Source organism: Cryptomeria japonica, chromosome 10, assembly GCF_030272615.1.
Source record: "Cryptomeria japonica chromosome 10, Sugi_1.0, whole genome shotgun sequence".
NCBI classification, from domain to species: domain Eukaryota; kingdom Viridiplantae; phylum Streptophyta; class Pinopsida; order Cupressales; family Cupressaceae; genus Cryptomeria; species Cryptomeria japonica.
Window position 1 is genome coordinate 68890324 of NC_081414.1, and position 16130 is coordinate 68906453.

Consider the following 16130-nt stretch of genomic DNA (forward strand, 5'->3'; position numbering starts at 1 on the left):
GCAGGAATAGCTAATACCTTTGGGAGGCTTATCACTATTGACCAAGTCACGGCATCTAGAAGAAGGCTTATTTACGGTAGAATTTGTGTTGGAGTTGGACCTGATTTGAGAATGCTAGAGGAAATAGAGATAGAATCTAAACTGGGGAAGTGGAGGCAGAATATTGTTTATGAATCAATCCCTTTTGCCTGCTTTCAGTGCAAAAAAGTAGGACATTGGGCTAAAAAATGCCCCAACAACGAGGGTAAATCTTATCCCCAAGCAAAGGTTTGGAAAAAAGTTGATAGTTCTCCAAAAGTAGTGGAGTCCAATGAACCAGATTAGGAGAAACAGTCTTAGGTTGGAAGGATGGAGGAAGAACTCATCAGTGAAATGGGAAATGATCTAAAGAAAGTAGATAGCAAAAAAATAGATCCTCAGGAGATGGAGCAGAACGGTAAGGATTCAGAGCATGGAAAAAAAGTCAATAAACAGAATGAGGAATCGGAAGAGGATAAGATAGAATTAGTCTTAGATAAGTTTGAGAGTAAAGGAGATAAAAATCCCATAGATAACAAAGAGGAAGGAGATAATTTCAACCTTGTATCAAATTCTCAGGATCTGGACAAAGATATAGATTGGTTCCAGGAGGCCCAACCCGATAATATTCTGGATCAAGGGCTGTCGGAAATCTCTTTAGTTTCCCCAGCAAAAGTAAAGTTGACCTTTCTGGAGGAAAAAGGTCCAAAATGGGGAGATGAGGAAGACATCAGAAAGGCACTAGGGAAGAGTGAAACAAAGCAAGAGGAAGAAGAAGTAGCAGAGGAAAAAAAAAAAAAAAGAATAACAATAACCTTATCAATAGCACGATGACTAGAAATACCAGAAGCAGGCTTGGGGATGTGGGGGTGCAATACACTTCTCCAGGAAGAAATTCAAATGCAAAAAAAAGATCAATGGAAACAAGCAGGAACATAGCAGATGGTACTCAAAGAACCATCTTTGAGGCAGGTATTTCTAAAAATCCATGAAGATCATCTCTTGGAATATTCGAGGACTGAATAGCCCTCACAAACATGATTTAGTTAAAAATATGATCAGAGATAAAAACCCTGATATTTTTTTGATTCAAGAAATGAAGATGGCGAAAGATAAAGTAGAAAGCTTAAAGATGTTCAAAAATGGAGGAGTTAGTGGAGGGAGTTCTGAAGGTGCTTCGGGAGGAATTGTTACCTTCTAGAACAAAAATAATATAGAAGGTGAGGTACGGATTCAGGACAACAATTTGGCTTGTATTAGATTTAAGCATCTTAAAAATTGCACTACTTGGGTCCTAACTAATTTATATGCTTCTAACAATAAGACTGGTAGAAGTGATCTATGGAGATATCTTATTGGGTTAAGAAGCAGGTTTGTTGAGGACAGCTGGATTATCATGGGAGACTTCAACACCCCCTTGAAGGAAAATGAGAAAAAGGGAGGGAGTCAAGCTAATATAGACAGTAGATTGGACTTGATGGAATCTATTAACAATAATGCCATCCATAGAGCTGCAAGGAGTTAAATTCACTTGGACCAATAGAAGAAGTGGGGAGGATTTGATTCAGGTTAGACTAGATAGAGCTCTTCTATCCTTAGATTGGTTTAACCTTCATGACTGCTCTTTATCTTCTCATATAAGGGCAGGATCTGGCCATTATCCAATAACCTTTACGGCTAAAGCTAAGAATAGAAGGAGGCATTTCCCTTACAAATTTGAAAGAATGTGGACTAGGCACCCAGATCTGGAGAGTAAGATTAAGGATTGGTGGCAGGTCAATATTGAAGGAAATGCCATGTATAGAGTGGTTAAAAAGCTTAAGATTATTAAAGATAATGTTAAGAAGTGGAATAAGGAATGCTTTGGGAATATCTTTGCCTTGAAAGCCACTATTCTCTTAGAGCTTAAGGATATCCAGGATGAGATATAGAATAATGGTCATACTAATACGTCTAGGGAGGCTGAGGATGCTATTCTTATGAGATACCATGATATTATTGCTAAAGAGGAAACATACTGGAAACAAAGATCAAGAAATGTCTGGTTGAAGGAAGGGGATAGGAATACTAAATACTTCCATATGTCCACCCTAAGACATAAGGCCATTAATACGATAGCTCAGATTAAAGTGAATGGCAGATGTGTTGAAGAAGATGAACCCATGAGCAGGGCTACTATGGACTTTTTTTCCAACTTACTTGCTAAGGATCAGACTTTGGATATGCAAGCCCAAAGGAATCTCCTAGATAGTATACCTACCATTTTAGGGGATGACCAGAATGCTCAATTGACTGCTATCCCTTCCCATGATGAAATTCTGATAGTTGTCAAATCCTTTGAAGGCAACAAGGCCCTAGGTCTGGATGGTTTTCCCATGTTTTTCTTTCAAAAGTATTGGCATATTATTGGAGATGATGTGTCCAGAGCTGTGAAAGACTTATTTGGTGCTAGAAAAATTCTGAAAGAAGTTAATGGTACTTTTATTGCTCTTATCCCCAAGAAGATGGGGGATAACACCATGGATCTCTTCAGACCTATAAGTCTATGCAACTCTCTTTATAAGATAATTTCCAAGGTTCTGACCTCTAGAATCCTAAAGTTGCTTCCCTCTATCATTTCCCCTCAGCAAAGTGGTTTTGTCCCGGGTAGACAAATTTTGGATTCAATCATCACTGTCCATGAAAATATCCACTCTTTATCTTTCTCTAAAAAAGAAGGTTTTTTTCTGAAGCTAGACCTCTCTAAAGCATATGACAAAGTGGATTGGGATTTTATGATGGATGTTCTCTCTGCTTTTGGCTTCAGCTCTAGAAGTATTATTCTTATCAGGAAATTAGTCTCCTTAGCTTCTTTCTCTATTTTAATGAATGGATCTCCTTCTCCTTTCTTTAAAGCCTCTAGAGGCCTTAGGCAAGGGGATCCTCTATCCTTGGTTATCTTTATTATTTTGGCAGAGTGTTTGGGGAGATGTATTGGGAAGTTGGTTGAGAAAAGGGAGTTTTGTGGTTTGAATCCATCTTCTGTGGATCAAATATGTTCCCATCAGCAGTTTGTTAATGATTCTATAATAATGGGGAAAGCTACAGTGAAGGATTCTAGAAGTTTAAATAAGGCTCTGGATAGCTATGGTATTGCTACTAGACAACTTATTAACTGGTCTAAAAGCTTTGTGTATTTTATCAATACCCCGAAGAGAAGGAGGACTAAAATTAGTAATATCCTCGGTTGTCAAGTTGGAAATCTTCCAGCCTCTTACTTAGGGCTACCCTTATGCCATGATCCACCTGATTCTTTTTGGGGAGCCTTGGTGGACAAATTACATAAGAAGTTGGCTGGCTAGAAAGGGGCTCTTCTTAGCCAAGCTGGTAAGGTTCAATTGTTGAAATCCACTCCACAAAGTATCCCTCTCTATGCCATTAGTCTCTTTAGAATTCCTGCCAAGTATGCGGAGGCTATTGAAAAGATTCAGAGAACCTTTTTATGGACTGGGGTTGAGGAGAAGAATAGAATGAATTTGATTGCATGGGAGAAGGTTTGCAAGCCTATAAGAAAGGGAGGATTGGGTCTTAGAAGAATAAGAGACATAAATGAGTTTCTTATGGCCAAGCAGATTTGGAGAGGGTATAAAAATCAAGGAGAATGGAAACTGATATGGGACAAAAAATATAAAAGTCAATGTCTGACCCTTCAAAGCTTCCTTAAAGCGGATAATCTCCCAATTGGGTCCAATATCTAGAAAAATGTTTCTAGAACTAGAAACTTAATTGTCAAAGGTGCAAAATGGAAAATGGGAAAAGGGAATCTTATCCAATTCTGGGAAGATTCTAGGCTACATGATTCTCCGTTGAATGAAGACCCTGAGTGGAGCAGATTTCAAAACCAATGCAAGGAAAGATTTGGATCTAAGGTGGATGATTACTAGGAAGATGGACAGTGGAAGGATTTATCTCAGGTGGATCAATCCTTGAGAATATTGAACAAATTTATGAACTCTATGGTAAGGATTGAAGAGGAAGACCAATTAATTTGGAAAGTCACTACTAGTGGTACTTTCATTGTGGCTTCTTTGTATCATCAACAGTTCTCCAACATGGAAAGCCCATGCTAGGCGAAGGCATGGGTGAAAGGCCTCAGCCCTAAGATTAATATTTTTTTCTGGACAGCCCTACAAGATAAAATTATAACTATTGAGAATATCAGAAAAAGAGGTATTAGTATGCCTAGTGTTTGTATTCTCTGTAAGCAGAAGGAGGAGACCATTCATCATATGCTCTTTCATTGCCCTTTCTCTGCTGATGTCTGGGGAAGTTGTCTGGACCACTTCAAAATCAGTTGTCGTTTCCCTGAGTCGATTCAGGAGGTTTTCAACTCTTGGCATCATCCTTCAAGGAATAAAACCACAACTTTATTATGGAGAATTGCCCTTCCTCATATGTGTTGGGGTATATGGAAAGAGAGAAATGATAGAATTTTCAGAGAAAAGGTTTCTAGGGCAAAAATTATGTTTGAGAAGATAAAAAGAAATATAGTGGAAAATATGAATATCATAGGAGGCATTGATAATCTCCAAGATAAGGGTGATCAATTTATCTACAAAAAGTGGAGATTAAAGGGTCATGATCATTCTCAGATCAACCCTAGAGAGGGTGTGATATGGATCAGTCTGCCCAAAGGATGGATGAAGATTAATTTTGACGGTGCCTCAAAGGGTAACCCGAGTGTTACAGGATGTGGAGTGGTACTTAGGGACGAATGGGGGAACTGCAAAATCATAAAAAGTATTCCCATAGGAAATCAGACAAATCATGTTTCTGAAGCAATGGCCGCTTACCATGGGATGATCCTTGCTAAGGGAGCTAAATGCACTAAAGTTTGGTGTGAAGGAGACTCTTTGAACATAATCAATTGTTTAAATATGAAATTCCCGCCTTCATGGTCTATTAGTAATGTTATTAAAGCAACTAGGAAAATCAACAAAGAATTTGAAATGTGTGTTTTTACACATGTATAGGGAGGCCAATTCCTGTGCTAATTGGGTTGCCAACCTAGCTTGCCAATCGGAAGACATCATTACTAGTCATGGTGAAAGTCAGATTGCAAGTGAAATCAAATCCCTACTTAATCTAGACCGCAACCAAGCTAGGCAACATGGTACTTTTAATCATTATTTATAATGCATCATCCACCTTTTTTGATACAGGGTTACTTCGAAGATAATGAGCATTTATATAGGTGTCTTATCATAATTATTTGGCATGGATTCTGGGCATTCTTACAAGGCAACTACAGAAACCAGAGGAGAGGATATCAAGGCGAGAGAAGGAACTTCAAGGGTAGTGCTGAAAATATGGGAGGTAATAAGAAAAGATTTGAACCCACCTCTTTCTCTGACTGGAAAAAGAATAATGACATCTGGGATATCCTTCAGTAGGGGGGTTTGAATGTTTTCATGGAGCGGCTAAGTGGGAAAGATCCCACAATTACCAGCTATTTCATCAAGAAATAGAAAAATGGTAAAATCCTGGTCGGGTCCCAAATGATGAATGTTGATGAGGAGGTCATTGCTGAGGCTATGGGGATGACCATTGAGGGAATGAAATTTTACAGGGATCATAGCATATCAGATAAAGCAGCGGATAAGTTTCCAGTCATGGATGAAGAGAGGAGAAATATGATTAAAATTGACAACTCCTACCATGCTCCAAAGAGGATTTGCAGGCCATGGAGGTTTGTTTTATTTGCTTCTATTGCCTACATTACTTTAGATGGTAGGTTTACCAAAGCCTATGGGCATCACTTTGTTTTACTCAACCATTTCCGCCATGAGGAAAAGGTGAGCTTGCCTTATTACCTTGCATGCTCTATGGACCACACCATCAAGGAGGTTTAGAAGGATCCTAAAGGCAACCATGCCCTCCACCAGGGGCTTATGGTCCTGGTTTATAAAATGCTTAAGGGGAAGTGCATTGAAAAGCCTATCAAAGGAAAAAAATACAAGATATGAGACTACGGAGAGTGAAGCTAGTGGATTCAACTTTGAATCGGAGACTGAGGGAGAATTGAAAGGGACTAGAAAAAAAGGGAGGAATAAGGCTAAGAGGAAAAGGATTGTGGTGGACTCAGACATGTCAAAGTCTGATACTGAATCTTTAGAGAAAAAAAATTTTAAAACAAAGAAAGGAAAAGTCACTAGAAAGCAGACTCAGAAGAAGAACACTAAAAAGGGTAACAAAAAAGACATCAGCCATATTCTGGTGGATTCTGAAGAGGATGTTGATGAAAACAAGAAGGTTGAGGATAAGGATAAAGAAGGGGAGGTTGACCCGATAATGGGCAACAATGAGGTTTTGAATACCACAAGTCTGCAGAAGGAGGATAAAGGGGATAAAAGTGATATTGGTGACAATGATACCATAAAGCTTTCTGTGAGACCATTGCTACCATGGTGAAGGATATCAACTATCTGAAGACTAATACGATGGCTATAGCAAGAGTTACTGTTGGTGATAAGCCCCTGGTGGAACATGTTAAAGAACTGGTTGCTATTCTACACAATGCAGAAGCTATTGAATGTATGGTGGGTAAAATTATAGCAACGAAAAACAAGGTTAATAAGATGGGAGACACCGAGGAAATGGAAAATAAAATGAACAATTTGGGCAACAGAGTCGACAAGATGGAACTCAATGTTAAGAAGATAGCCGACCAAAATTTTCAGATCCTCAAAGCTTCGGTGGATAACATGAACATCCTTATCAACAGGTTTGAGAACAAGGCTGAGAAGGATGGTGGTAAAGAGCAGTTGGACAAGAAGGGTCATGATATGAGGACTAGAGCTAACACAAAGATCAAGGGCGACATCAAAGGTCATGAGCTAGAGGAATTAAAGACCTTGGCAAACAACATGAAACAAATGGTTGTTCATGCTGAGGAAATCATGAAAAGCATTTAGCTCTTTGTCTTTGTTTTTGCAGGGTTCCTCAGTCTTGTCTTTTTGTTGTCACTGTGCTTTCCTTTTGCTGTATGTTTCTGGTTTTTATATGTTATGTTATGTTATGTAAGTTGATCCTTTCTGGTGGGATCTTTTTGTCTTTTTGAAGTGACAAGGCACTTTTCTTTCTCGTAGTTTTGTTCTCCTGGCTTGTACAAGGTTTGGGTACCTTTCAAATACCTGCTTTTACTTAATCAAAACAATACAATACAAATGTTACACCATTGTTGGAAATAAATGGGTTAGATCTAAAATATAAATAAAATAATTGAAATGAAATATGCATTTAGATATTGGTTTAGAGAAGGACATTGAGTTAGATTATAGAATTTTATAGATCAAACCTATACCTCTTGTCCTAGGACTTACATTTGCAATAATAGCTTAAAAAGTGTGTACTTAAACCTTAACTCTTTAAATTTTTAATATATATAGTAAATGTTTACGTGCATCTACATTTATAAGTGGGAATCTTGGTGGTGTTAAAAAATATCATTGGAGTTTGTTAAGCTAGGGTGTAGATTTGTGCTAAACTTCCCCACGTTGCATCTTTGTTATGATTTCTTTTTTTATTCAACTATTTTGTAAAAATTTGAAAAATATCAAAAAACATATAAACAAATACATGATAACAAATGATTAACGGATGAAAAAAAGAGAATGGGGATTTTAAAACTTTCAAAATAAAATTTTAATGAGGGATAGGGTTACCAAGTCCAAGAAATAGGGTATTGGTACAAGTGATAAGCTTGAGTTAACACATTAGAAGGGTTTATGCATAGCAATGATATGACAAAGATATGAGTCTTTCAAAGTATCATGGATGTTGGTAGTGAGTGATTTTAATTGGTGAAGGATGCTCCTCAATGATGATAATGATCTAGGACTAATATCCTTTTATGCATATCCTATGTGCATTATTTGAACCTTTTAACACATAACAATCAGTTGTAATTGAGTTCACCTGGGGCCATCATTAATTTTGATCTTTAAAAAAATGAGAAAAAAAAAACACATGTAATTTTGACCTAGGTCAATCCCTCACATGTCTTTTTTTTACATAGGTAGTGTGAAAGCACTTAACTTATACTCATCATGTCGGGATCCTTCCAAAGCTTCTTACAATAAGCTTGAGAAGCTTGTTAGAGATTTTTTATGGGCTTCTTCGGTAGACCATCATGGTTTTCACAAAGCAGCTTGGGAGTTTTGTTGTCTCCCATGTGATTTTGGTGGTATTAGGCTTCTATACATCCAGAAGCAAGATCTTGCTTTATAAGCTAAAAGGATCATTCATGTCATTTCTGGCAATGAGGCTTGGAAAATCCTTCTCGATCATTGTATTTCTTCAAGGTTTCTTGTTAACAAGCCTTCCTCAAACGGGATTGTCTTTCAAACCCTTCTCATTATGAAGGATGTAATTCATATTGAAGGTACCTTCATTTCTAAAAGCATCTGACATTCTTCAAAAATTGTTAATCCGTAACTTTGGTGGGTTGGGTCTAGTTTTAAAAATGGTCTCTTTCAACCAACACAATATTTGGTGGTCTCCACTTACTCAGCTTTAGGGGCTTCCCTTGGCCCATGCGCTTGGATTTCATGCTCTACACTTTCACAAGCATGACATTCACACTCCCTAGGACTTTTTCTCTATAGCTACTATGAATCTTCACTCTTGGGAAGATATGTGAACCCAATTCCAGCTTAGTCGTCCATATCAATAGACATTTGACACTATCATGTCTACTCTACCTCTGATTATTCTACACAAGTTGGTTATTCATTTTGTAAATCCATAGTGGAAATATTGGTGTTGGTTCCCCGATACCTCCTTTTGCAATTACAAACCTCAACTGGGATATCGTTGGCTCTCTTTGCACCTACCTATGGTGCCTACCTTGAATCTTTGGTGGCATTTGCAATCTTCTTGGGTGATTTGGAGTCATAGATTCCATAATATCTAGTCTACTATCCTCAAGACCAATCTTTCTCATTTTGCTTAGTGTATTATTTTCTAAGGCTTGCCTCTTGGCTCTCGCCTAAGGAATATGGGTATTCCTAATCCACATTAACCATTATGTGGACAACTTGAACCTTTCATTCACCTTTTTTCATTGTCACCGTGTTCAAAACTTGTGGAGTTGGATTCATGATTAATTTTGGCCTATTCGTCCAAAGCGCTTTTCTTGGCATATGTTCCTTTTGGGGAATTCGCCTCGCATCCCCTTTAAATTTTCCCAAATTTGGCATGCTTTTAGAGTGGAAAACCTCTTTACTATATAGAAATATAGAAATGTTGTTTTGTTTTCTCACAACTCTATTGATATGCACGTTTTACTTTTCACTAAAGAGTGTATATGTAACAATGTGATGCTTCATATTCAAGTGCAAGCCAGCAAGGTTGCATTGGAGGTGGCTCACCTTCAAACCCTTGTAGAGAATTGGGGAAATTATCCTTATACAGTTGACATAGTGCCTCTAGATCCTTCATCCAACACTTCTATCAGTCTATCTACCTCCCATGATCAGTCTCTACCTCATGGCCACTAATGTGGATGTAGCTCTTCCACTCACCACTCACAAACTCTGCAGCCTCAAGATCTTTGCCATCAATCTGATGGTGGTTGTGATTTCAATAAAAGATACTCCACCTCCCTGGCATGTGGTGGTTTTGCCTCTAGGTGGGGCTTGGTGGGTGGTTGGATTCCAATGGTGATAGTGGTTGGTCAGCTTCTAGTGGAGATAGTGGATGACATGGCTCCTCTAAAGGCTTCCCACATCTAGCTCAGGGAATCTCACCCTCTCACACTGCTTAGGACAAGGAGAAAGATGAGGTTGCTACTGATGAAGGATGGTCCTTCTCAGATGACAACCATGACCCCGTTGATGTATGGGGTCCTAAATACGATAGAGATTTGCCTCCCCTGGACACTTCTCTAGCCACTTAGCAGTTATTATTCATGTTTTTTTCTCTTTGGGCTTGGCTTGTGTTTGTCAAGCTAAACTTAGTTTAACAGGTTGGGTGTAGGATAAGAAAAATTGTTCGAGATAGGGAAGGACTGCTTGGGAAGTGATGAGATCAAAGGATCCCATCGAATGTTAGAAAGGGATACATAAAAAGATCCAGCACAATCACCTAAGGTTAAGCAGGATTGCCAAAGATAAGGCGAATCTACCTAGGAAATAAAAAGATCAACGATCTCACTAGATGGTAGAAAGGATTAAGTTAGGGAAAGGGCAAGAGCACCTGAGATTTGACAGGACTAACAAATCTGTTAATTAGTAGGATAAGGACTAGTGGGCCCGCAAGTAAAATAATGGGTCAATAGAAGGAACAACAGGATTGCAGGATGGACAGGTAAGATGGACAATCCTGCCAAAATAGAAAAAGGATAAGGGTGATTCAGCGAGTCCGATCTAAGGACCAACAAGATTTCTAAGGTTGGGAGGGAAAGAGGAATGACTTAAGATTTTTAGAAAAGGAAGAATTGGTGACACATAGAATAAGAACTAATGAGTGTGTCTTGGACTGTGCAGTGGAGAATAGATGCATTAGAGGTGCAGGAGTGTAGGCCAGCATTGTTGCAGTTAGCTGATGACTTTGGAGATGCAAAGTAGGTAGTGGTAGAGTATTTAGGGATGAGGTATTTGGCAAGGATGCCCCATATTAGGGCACGCACTAGATTGTTGACCACCCTGATAGAGTGATGGTTGTAGACACTTAAATTAATTATTTTAATTAATTTATTTAATTTCCTCGCATAATTAATTTATTAATTATGCCAATCCCTATTCTTTCTCAATATTAATTAAATATAATTAGTATTGTCACTATAGTCTAGTGATTTATTTATTTAATAAATCAATCTACCTTTATTCTTCTAAAAAATCCCTAAAATCAATTCTCTACAAATCCCCTCTTTAATTAATTAATCTCAATTAATTAATTTTTACAAATCACCTTTTCCTAATCCATCATTAACCTAATGAATTCTTCTAGAATCCCCCCTAATCTCACTTATCATTATTCTTCTAATTTTTAATTCCCTCCACTCATTCTCTCTCCTAGTCAAATCCTCCTACAAATCCCATTTGTCCTAATCCCACCTAATCATTCTTCTAATCCCTCTCCTAATGAGTTTCTAGTGGCTAATCCTCATGATTAGCCACAAAGTCAACTCCTTGTCTCCACTCACCCACCTACCTTAAATGCCCTTTTCCTAGGTGAATGTGAGATTTTCACATTCCTCTAGGTATCCCTTCACCCAAGGAATTTTTAATTCCTCTATATTCCTCCAATCCCTATGAGCATTCTTTTAAGGAATTTTTAATTCCTTCCTCTCATCACTCAAGGAATATTTTATTCCTTTTCTCTTCCCTAGGTGCATTGGGAAGCCTTCCCATTGAACCTTGAGGAGTGTGGAGACAAGAAATGCCTTTAAGGCATATCTCTTGGACTCCACACTTATCTTGTCATCTCCTCTTGGGGCATGTGTGGGCTCACATGCAATCTTGAACCTCCATCTTGGATCAATCCTAGACCTTCATTTCCTCCCCTTTTCTCCTATAAGTTGGAGGCTCCACTCCTTCATTTGACATCTCCAAAAATCAATCAAGCTTATGTTGTCAATTTGAATCTAGAATATCCACCAAATACCCAAAATCTAGCCAAATTGTCATTCATCCTTCACTTAGCCAATTCAATCCATCCCATTTCATCATCCCATATCATTGTGCACAAGTTTGGAGAGTCATCCACATCTAACAAAAGAGCCAATCCAATCAAGCCAAGAAAGGGGTGCAACTTTGGCTTCCTAAAGGCTCAATCCGAAGGAGAAGGATAACATTACAAAGGTATAATGGTTTCTTAGATGTTTTTATGTATTTATTGCATATTTTATTATATTTGACCATTGTATCTTCCTTCCAAGTCTTTCCCCATCTTCAATGGTGATCAGACATAGTGATCTTCCATCTACCAATAGGGGAGATTACAATGACCATCGAGGATGTATACAAGACACTGCAACTCCCAAATAGGGGGCCACATGATGAATACTAAGAGGGGGGTGAAATAGTATGCCCAAAAACTTTGACAAACACTTAAGCAAATTAACTGCAGACTGGTGTATCCTTCTTAACAGTAAACCAATTAAAACATAAATAAACCAAATAGAAAATAAAGCATTCACCCACAATAACACAATCACCATAACACATGATATTTTGATGTGGAAACCCAACTGGGAAAATCCACAGTGAGTAAAAACTCACAGGATCACTATCTGTAGAATAGTAACTAGATCGGTTAAGATTAGACTGGTTAAGGCCTTACAATGTTCTTCATCAAAACAGATCCTGTTAGGAATCTAGATCTCTGTTAGGAGATAAATCCGGTTAAGGATTACCTTGTAAGAGGATTTCAAATTCACGACTATGAATCACCTTGCTAGAGGATTTGAAACAGACTTTACAAAGCTTATCCGGTTAAGGATTTCAGATCTTGTCGAAGAGATTAGTAATCAACGAGTTGATGATCTACAGAGTAGCACACAATGCTTGGTTAGATCCTTGATAGCTTTCATCTGATGCATCATAGCATCACTTCAGTCTTTTGTCCTTCATTCCTTCGAGCTTCTATCGTGAGATCTTCTTTTCGCATAGAATCTGATCTCTCTATTCAGAATATGAACTACTCTCTTTGCATACACAGACACACATACATACACACACCTAAAAACCCTAGACATGATGACCTCATATAGGAATCTGATTTCATGTCAGTCCAATGAGATTTGGACAACAAAAACCCTAAATACAACGTGTCTAGACATGTTTGTGACACGACACAAAGTCACCGCCATAATGTCGGTGGAAGATTCGATCGTATTTTTACAAGTTTGTCCATTAGCAAAATACTAATTACCGGTTTACAAATGAAGACTGGAAAGCTAGAACATAGTGTTCTGATCTCTTGGTTGTCACTCAGGGTCCTTGTACTGGTTGGTTTGTCACCAAGTCATGGCAATTAACAGTTGAGCACTTTCGCATAGCAGTATAGTGATAGTCGTTGGATCATCACGGACCTGCTTGATCTTTAACACATGAACCAATTGATGTCCTCGGCCATTCTTTGACCGGTAAGCTCCTTCTGCAAACACCGATAGTCTTCAACAAACAAAGACTATACATACATAGTACTGGTTGCACGATACATCATATGATACAGGTTGAGAATACATGAGATAAGTGTGTGTCCATCAATGACAATCACAACTTTAGTACAAACATCATCAAAATGCCAACAATCTCCCCCTTTGGCATTGATGGCAACACTTAGGAAAATCTTGACAACTAAGTGCTTATAGAACAAACAACATGTCATAATCAAAATTACTCCCCCTAGGCATATACACTACTCCCTTTGCCAAAAATACAAAAATACTAACATGAGAAACTTCTATTTGCATTAAATTTTCAATTACCACTCCCCCTTTGCCAACAATGACAAATCTATCAAGTTTCTAATACCACTCCCCCTTTTTGTTACAGAGAGTAACCAAAGTTAAATTACAAAACATGAAAAATAGAGTATATGTTCAAGATAATAAAGAGTAAAACTTTTCAAAAATGACTTTAAAGTTGTTCTGAAAGTCCTTCATATTTGACGACTAGGACTCTAAGAGTGAGGCAACAATTTCACTCTCGGTCTTCATCTAGAAAGCTAGTTCCTCCATGGCATCGATTATGCTCATCTCCCGTGTAACAAAAATAGCTTCTAGGTTCAAAAAGCACTTCTGAAGAACATGCAACTTGGGTAGTAGGAGTAGTTGTAGCTCCTATAGATGTTGGGTCCGCTTGCTAATCTCCACTTCTATCTATGTGATTTGTTGTCGGTAAGTCTGGATGGTCTATCCACATACTATGAAAGAATCGTATGGTACCTTGAAGGTCTCCACATACTGCTTCAGTTCTGATTGGAGTTGACCTTTTACCTTTAGAACATCATCACAAAATAAATTGGGCTGGGATATTTTTCTTAAAAGCATACTTCCTTCAGCCATTTCTAGATTGATATCATCCTTTTGGTGGATCAGCTTGGACCTTTCCTCAGCAATTTTTTGTACCAGTGCAACATTCAGTTCTTTTTCATGGTTTTTCCTTGCAATGGCCTAGGCAGTAGCTTCTAGTGATTGGACCTCATCATCTACTATAGTGCATAGTAGTTTTAGCTTGGCCAACGAGGAATCGGTACTGGGGAGATTAGTACTGGGGACTAGATTGGAAAGAGTGTCAACAGCAAATTGGATGACATCTTATTCTTTCTTTTTCCTTAGTTCTTCCAATCTATCTTGAGCCAATTGAATGCTTCTTAGTAGCTCATTCTCATCAACCGATTGAGTAAGACATGCAAGAGTTAAATTGGTGTGACCGGTGGGATCTCTGGTTGCCTTAGGAGTTTGTCCTCCCTTAGCTGTCTTGTTCTCATCTTGTTTCCTCTTTTCCAGCTCTGCCTTTTCATTGTCAACTTTCTCTTTCTCGGTTTTCTCCTTCTCTATTCTTTCCTTCTCTGCTCTCTCCTTCTCCAATCTCTCTTTTTTTGTTTTCTCCTTCTCTTCTGCTCTCTTCTCCTCTTCTTCTTTCTTCTTCTCTTCTTCTACTTTCTTCTTTTCTTCCTCCTTTTTCTCTTCTTCTACTCTCTTCTTTGCTTCTTCTTTCTTCCTCTCTTCTTCCCTCTTTTTCTCTTCTTCTGCTCTCTTCTTTTCTTGCTCCTCTTTCTTCTTAGCTTCTTCTTCTTTCTCCTTCTGTTTCTCTGTAGGAATGTTAGGTGCAGTATCAACTAGTGCAATATCAACCGGTGCAACATCTAATGCATCTACATCAATAAGAACATTCTGTTCAATTAAGCTCTCTCCCCTGTCATCAAAGGTTTCATCCGGTATAGATTTTAATAGGTCAACTTAAGCCTACCGATTTTCTTCGGTTACCTTTTGCATCTTGACAGCTTTTTTAGCTCGTAGTTGAGTATCCTTTTCTACCTCAGAGATCTTACCTCCAAGTAGCAGAAGCCTTCTCTTCCTCATGAAGAAGATACATTTGTATTGATCAATAATCTCAAACAATTCAAAGTTAGAAGCATCTGGAAAATATTGAGCAACAATTTCCTCCCTAATTGCTTGCTCCTTTTCAATGTTAATTTGCCACTTATTGTCCAAGGAGTTATACAAAGATTTAGAAACAACAGATTTAATGTCGGTAGGTGACCGATCATTATCACATAGATATTTAATAAGTTCTTGTTCAACATCTTCTTTTTCTATATCATTGAAATCATCAAAATATTCTTTCAAATCATCAAGAACTTTTCTTCTAATATTCTTAATTTTCCTTTAACAATGCGTCATAGGTTTATAGGAAGGAACATGAACATTTACTGGTGCAGAGGATGCAGATACATTACCGGTTGTCTTCGTCTTCTTAATTGATTGCCTTGTCTTCTTCATTTCTACCTCTGGTTCAGTGTCATCTGAATCCGGTGTGTTATTCTTGGTTTTTCTCTTCCTTTCAAATACCTTTGGTGGATTAGCCTCTGGTTTCTTCTTGGTAGATGACTTCTAGTCAGTTTAGGACTTACAGTAGATGTAACTGGTGCCAATGCTGCTGGCATAACTTCCTTCTTCTTCGGCTTTGGTACTTCAATAGATTGGATCCTCTCTAAGTAAGTATCGGTCCTCTTCTTCTTAGGATCAAGCGGTGAAGCAATTAGGGTAGAGGCATACCCAATAATTATGTCGTTTACTACTTCATAGCCCATAGGCCCGACTTTCTCTTCTCTGGGTTCTACCGCTTCCATTATGCAGTGGTCCACTTTGATTGTAAAGAAAATATCATCTTCATATTTCTTGACAAGTTCTTATGAGATTCTTGTCCTCTTTTTCATCTTTAGCTTGAATTCATCAAAGTAATTGTTCAAGGTCTTTGGATAGGTTGGTCCTACTACCTATAGACTCTACTTGATTTTCCTTGAGACCGATAGGTCACTAGACCATTGAACATCTCCAACTCCTAGAAAATATCCTTGAAAATAGAAAAACAAACCTACAAGGCGTTGAGCAAACTTAA

General features: G+C 38.1%; 1 protein-coding gene across 1 annotated transcript; it reads left to right on the top strand.

Annotated features, from left to right (window-relative positions):
- The first annotated feature begins 348 nt into the window (after positions 1-348).
- Positions 349-6468, top strand: LOC131858777 (uncharacterized). The gene is made up of 2 exons (XM_059212226.1): positions 349-795; positions 6004-6468. Exons 1-2 carry the CDS (start codon positions 349-351, stop codon positions 6466-6468), a joined length of 912 nt encoding a protein of 303 aa, XP_059068209.1.
- Positions 6469-16130: the final 9662 nt, after the last annotated feature.

Excerpts from the sequence above, each read along its gene's own strand:
- LOC131858777 (XM_059212226.1), top strand. The coding sequence starts at position 349 with ATGGAGGAAGAACTCATCAGTGAAATGGGAAATGATCTAAAGAAAGTA. Across the intron at positions 796-6,003 it reads CAAAGCAAGAGGAAGAAGAA|GAAAAAAATACAAGATATGA; the intron begins GTAGCAGAGGAA and ends AGCCTATCAAAG.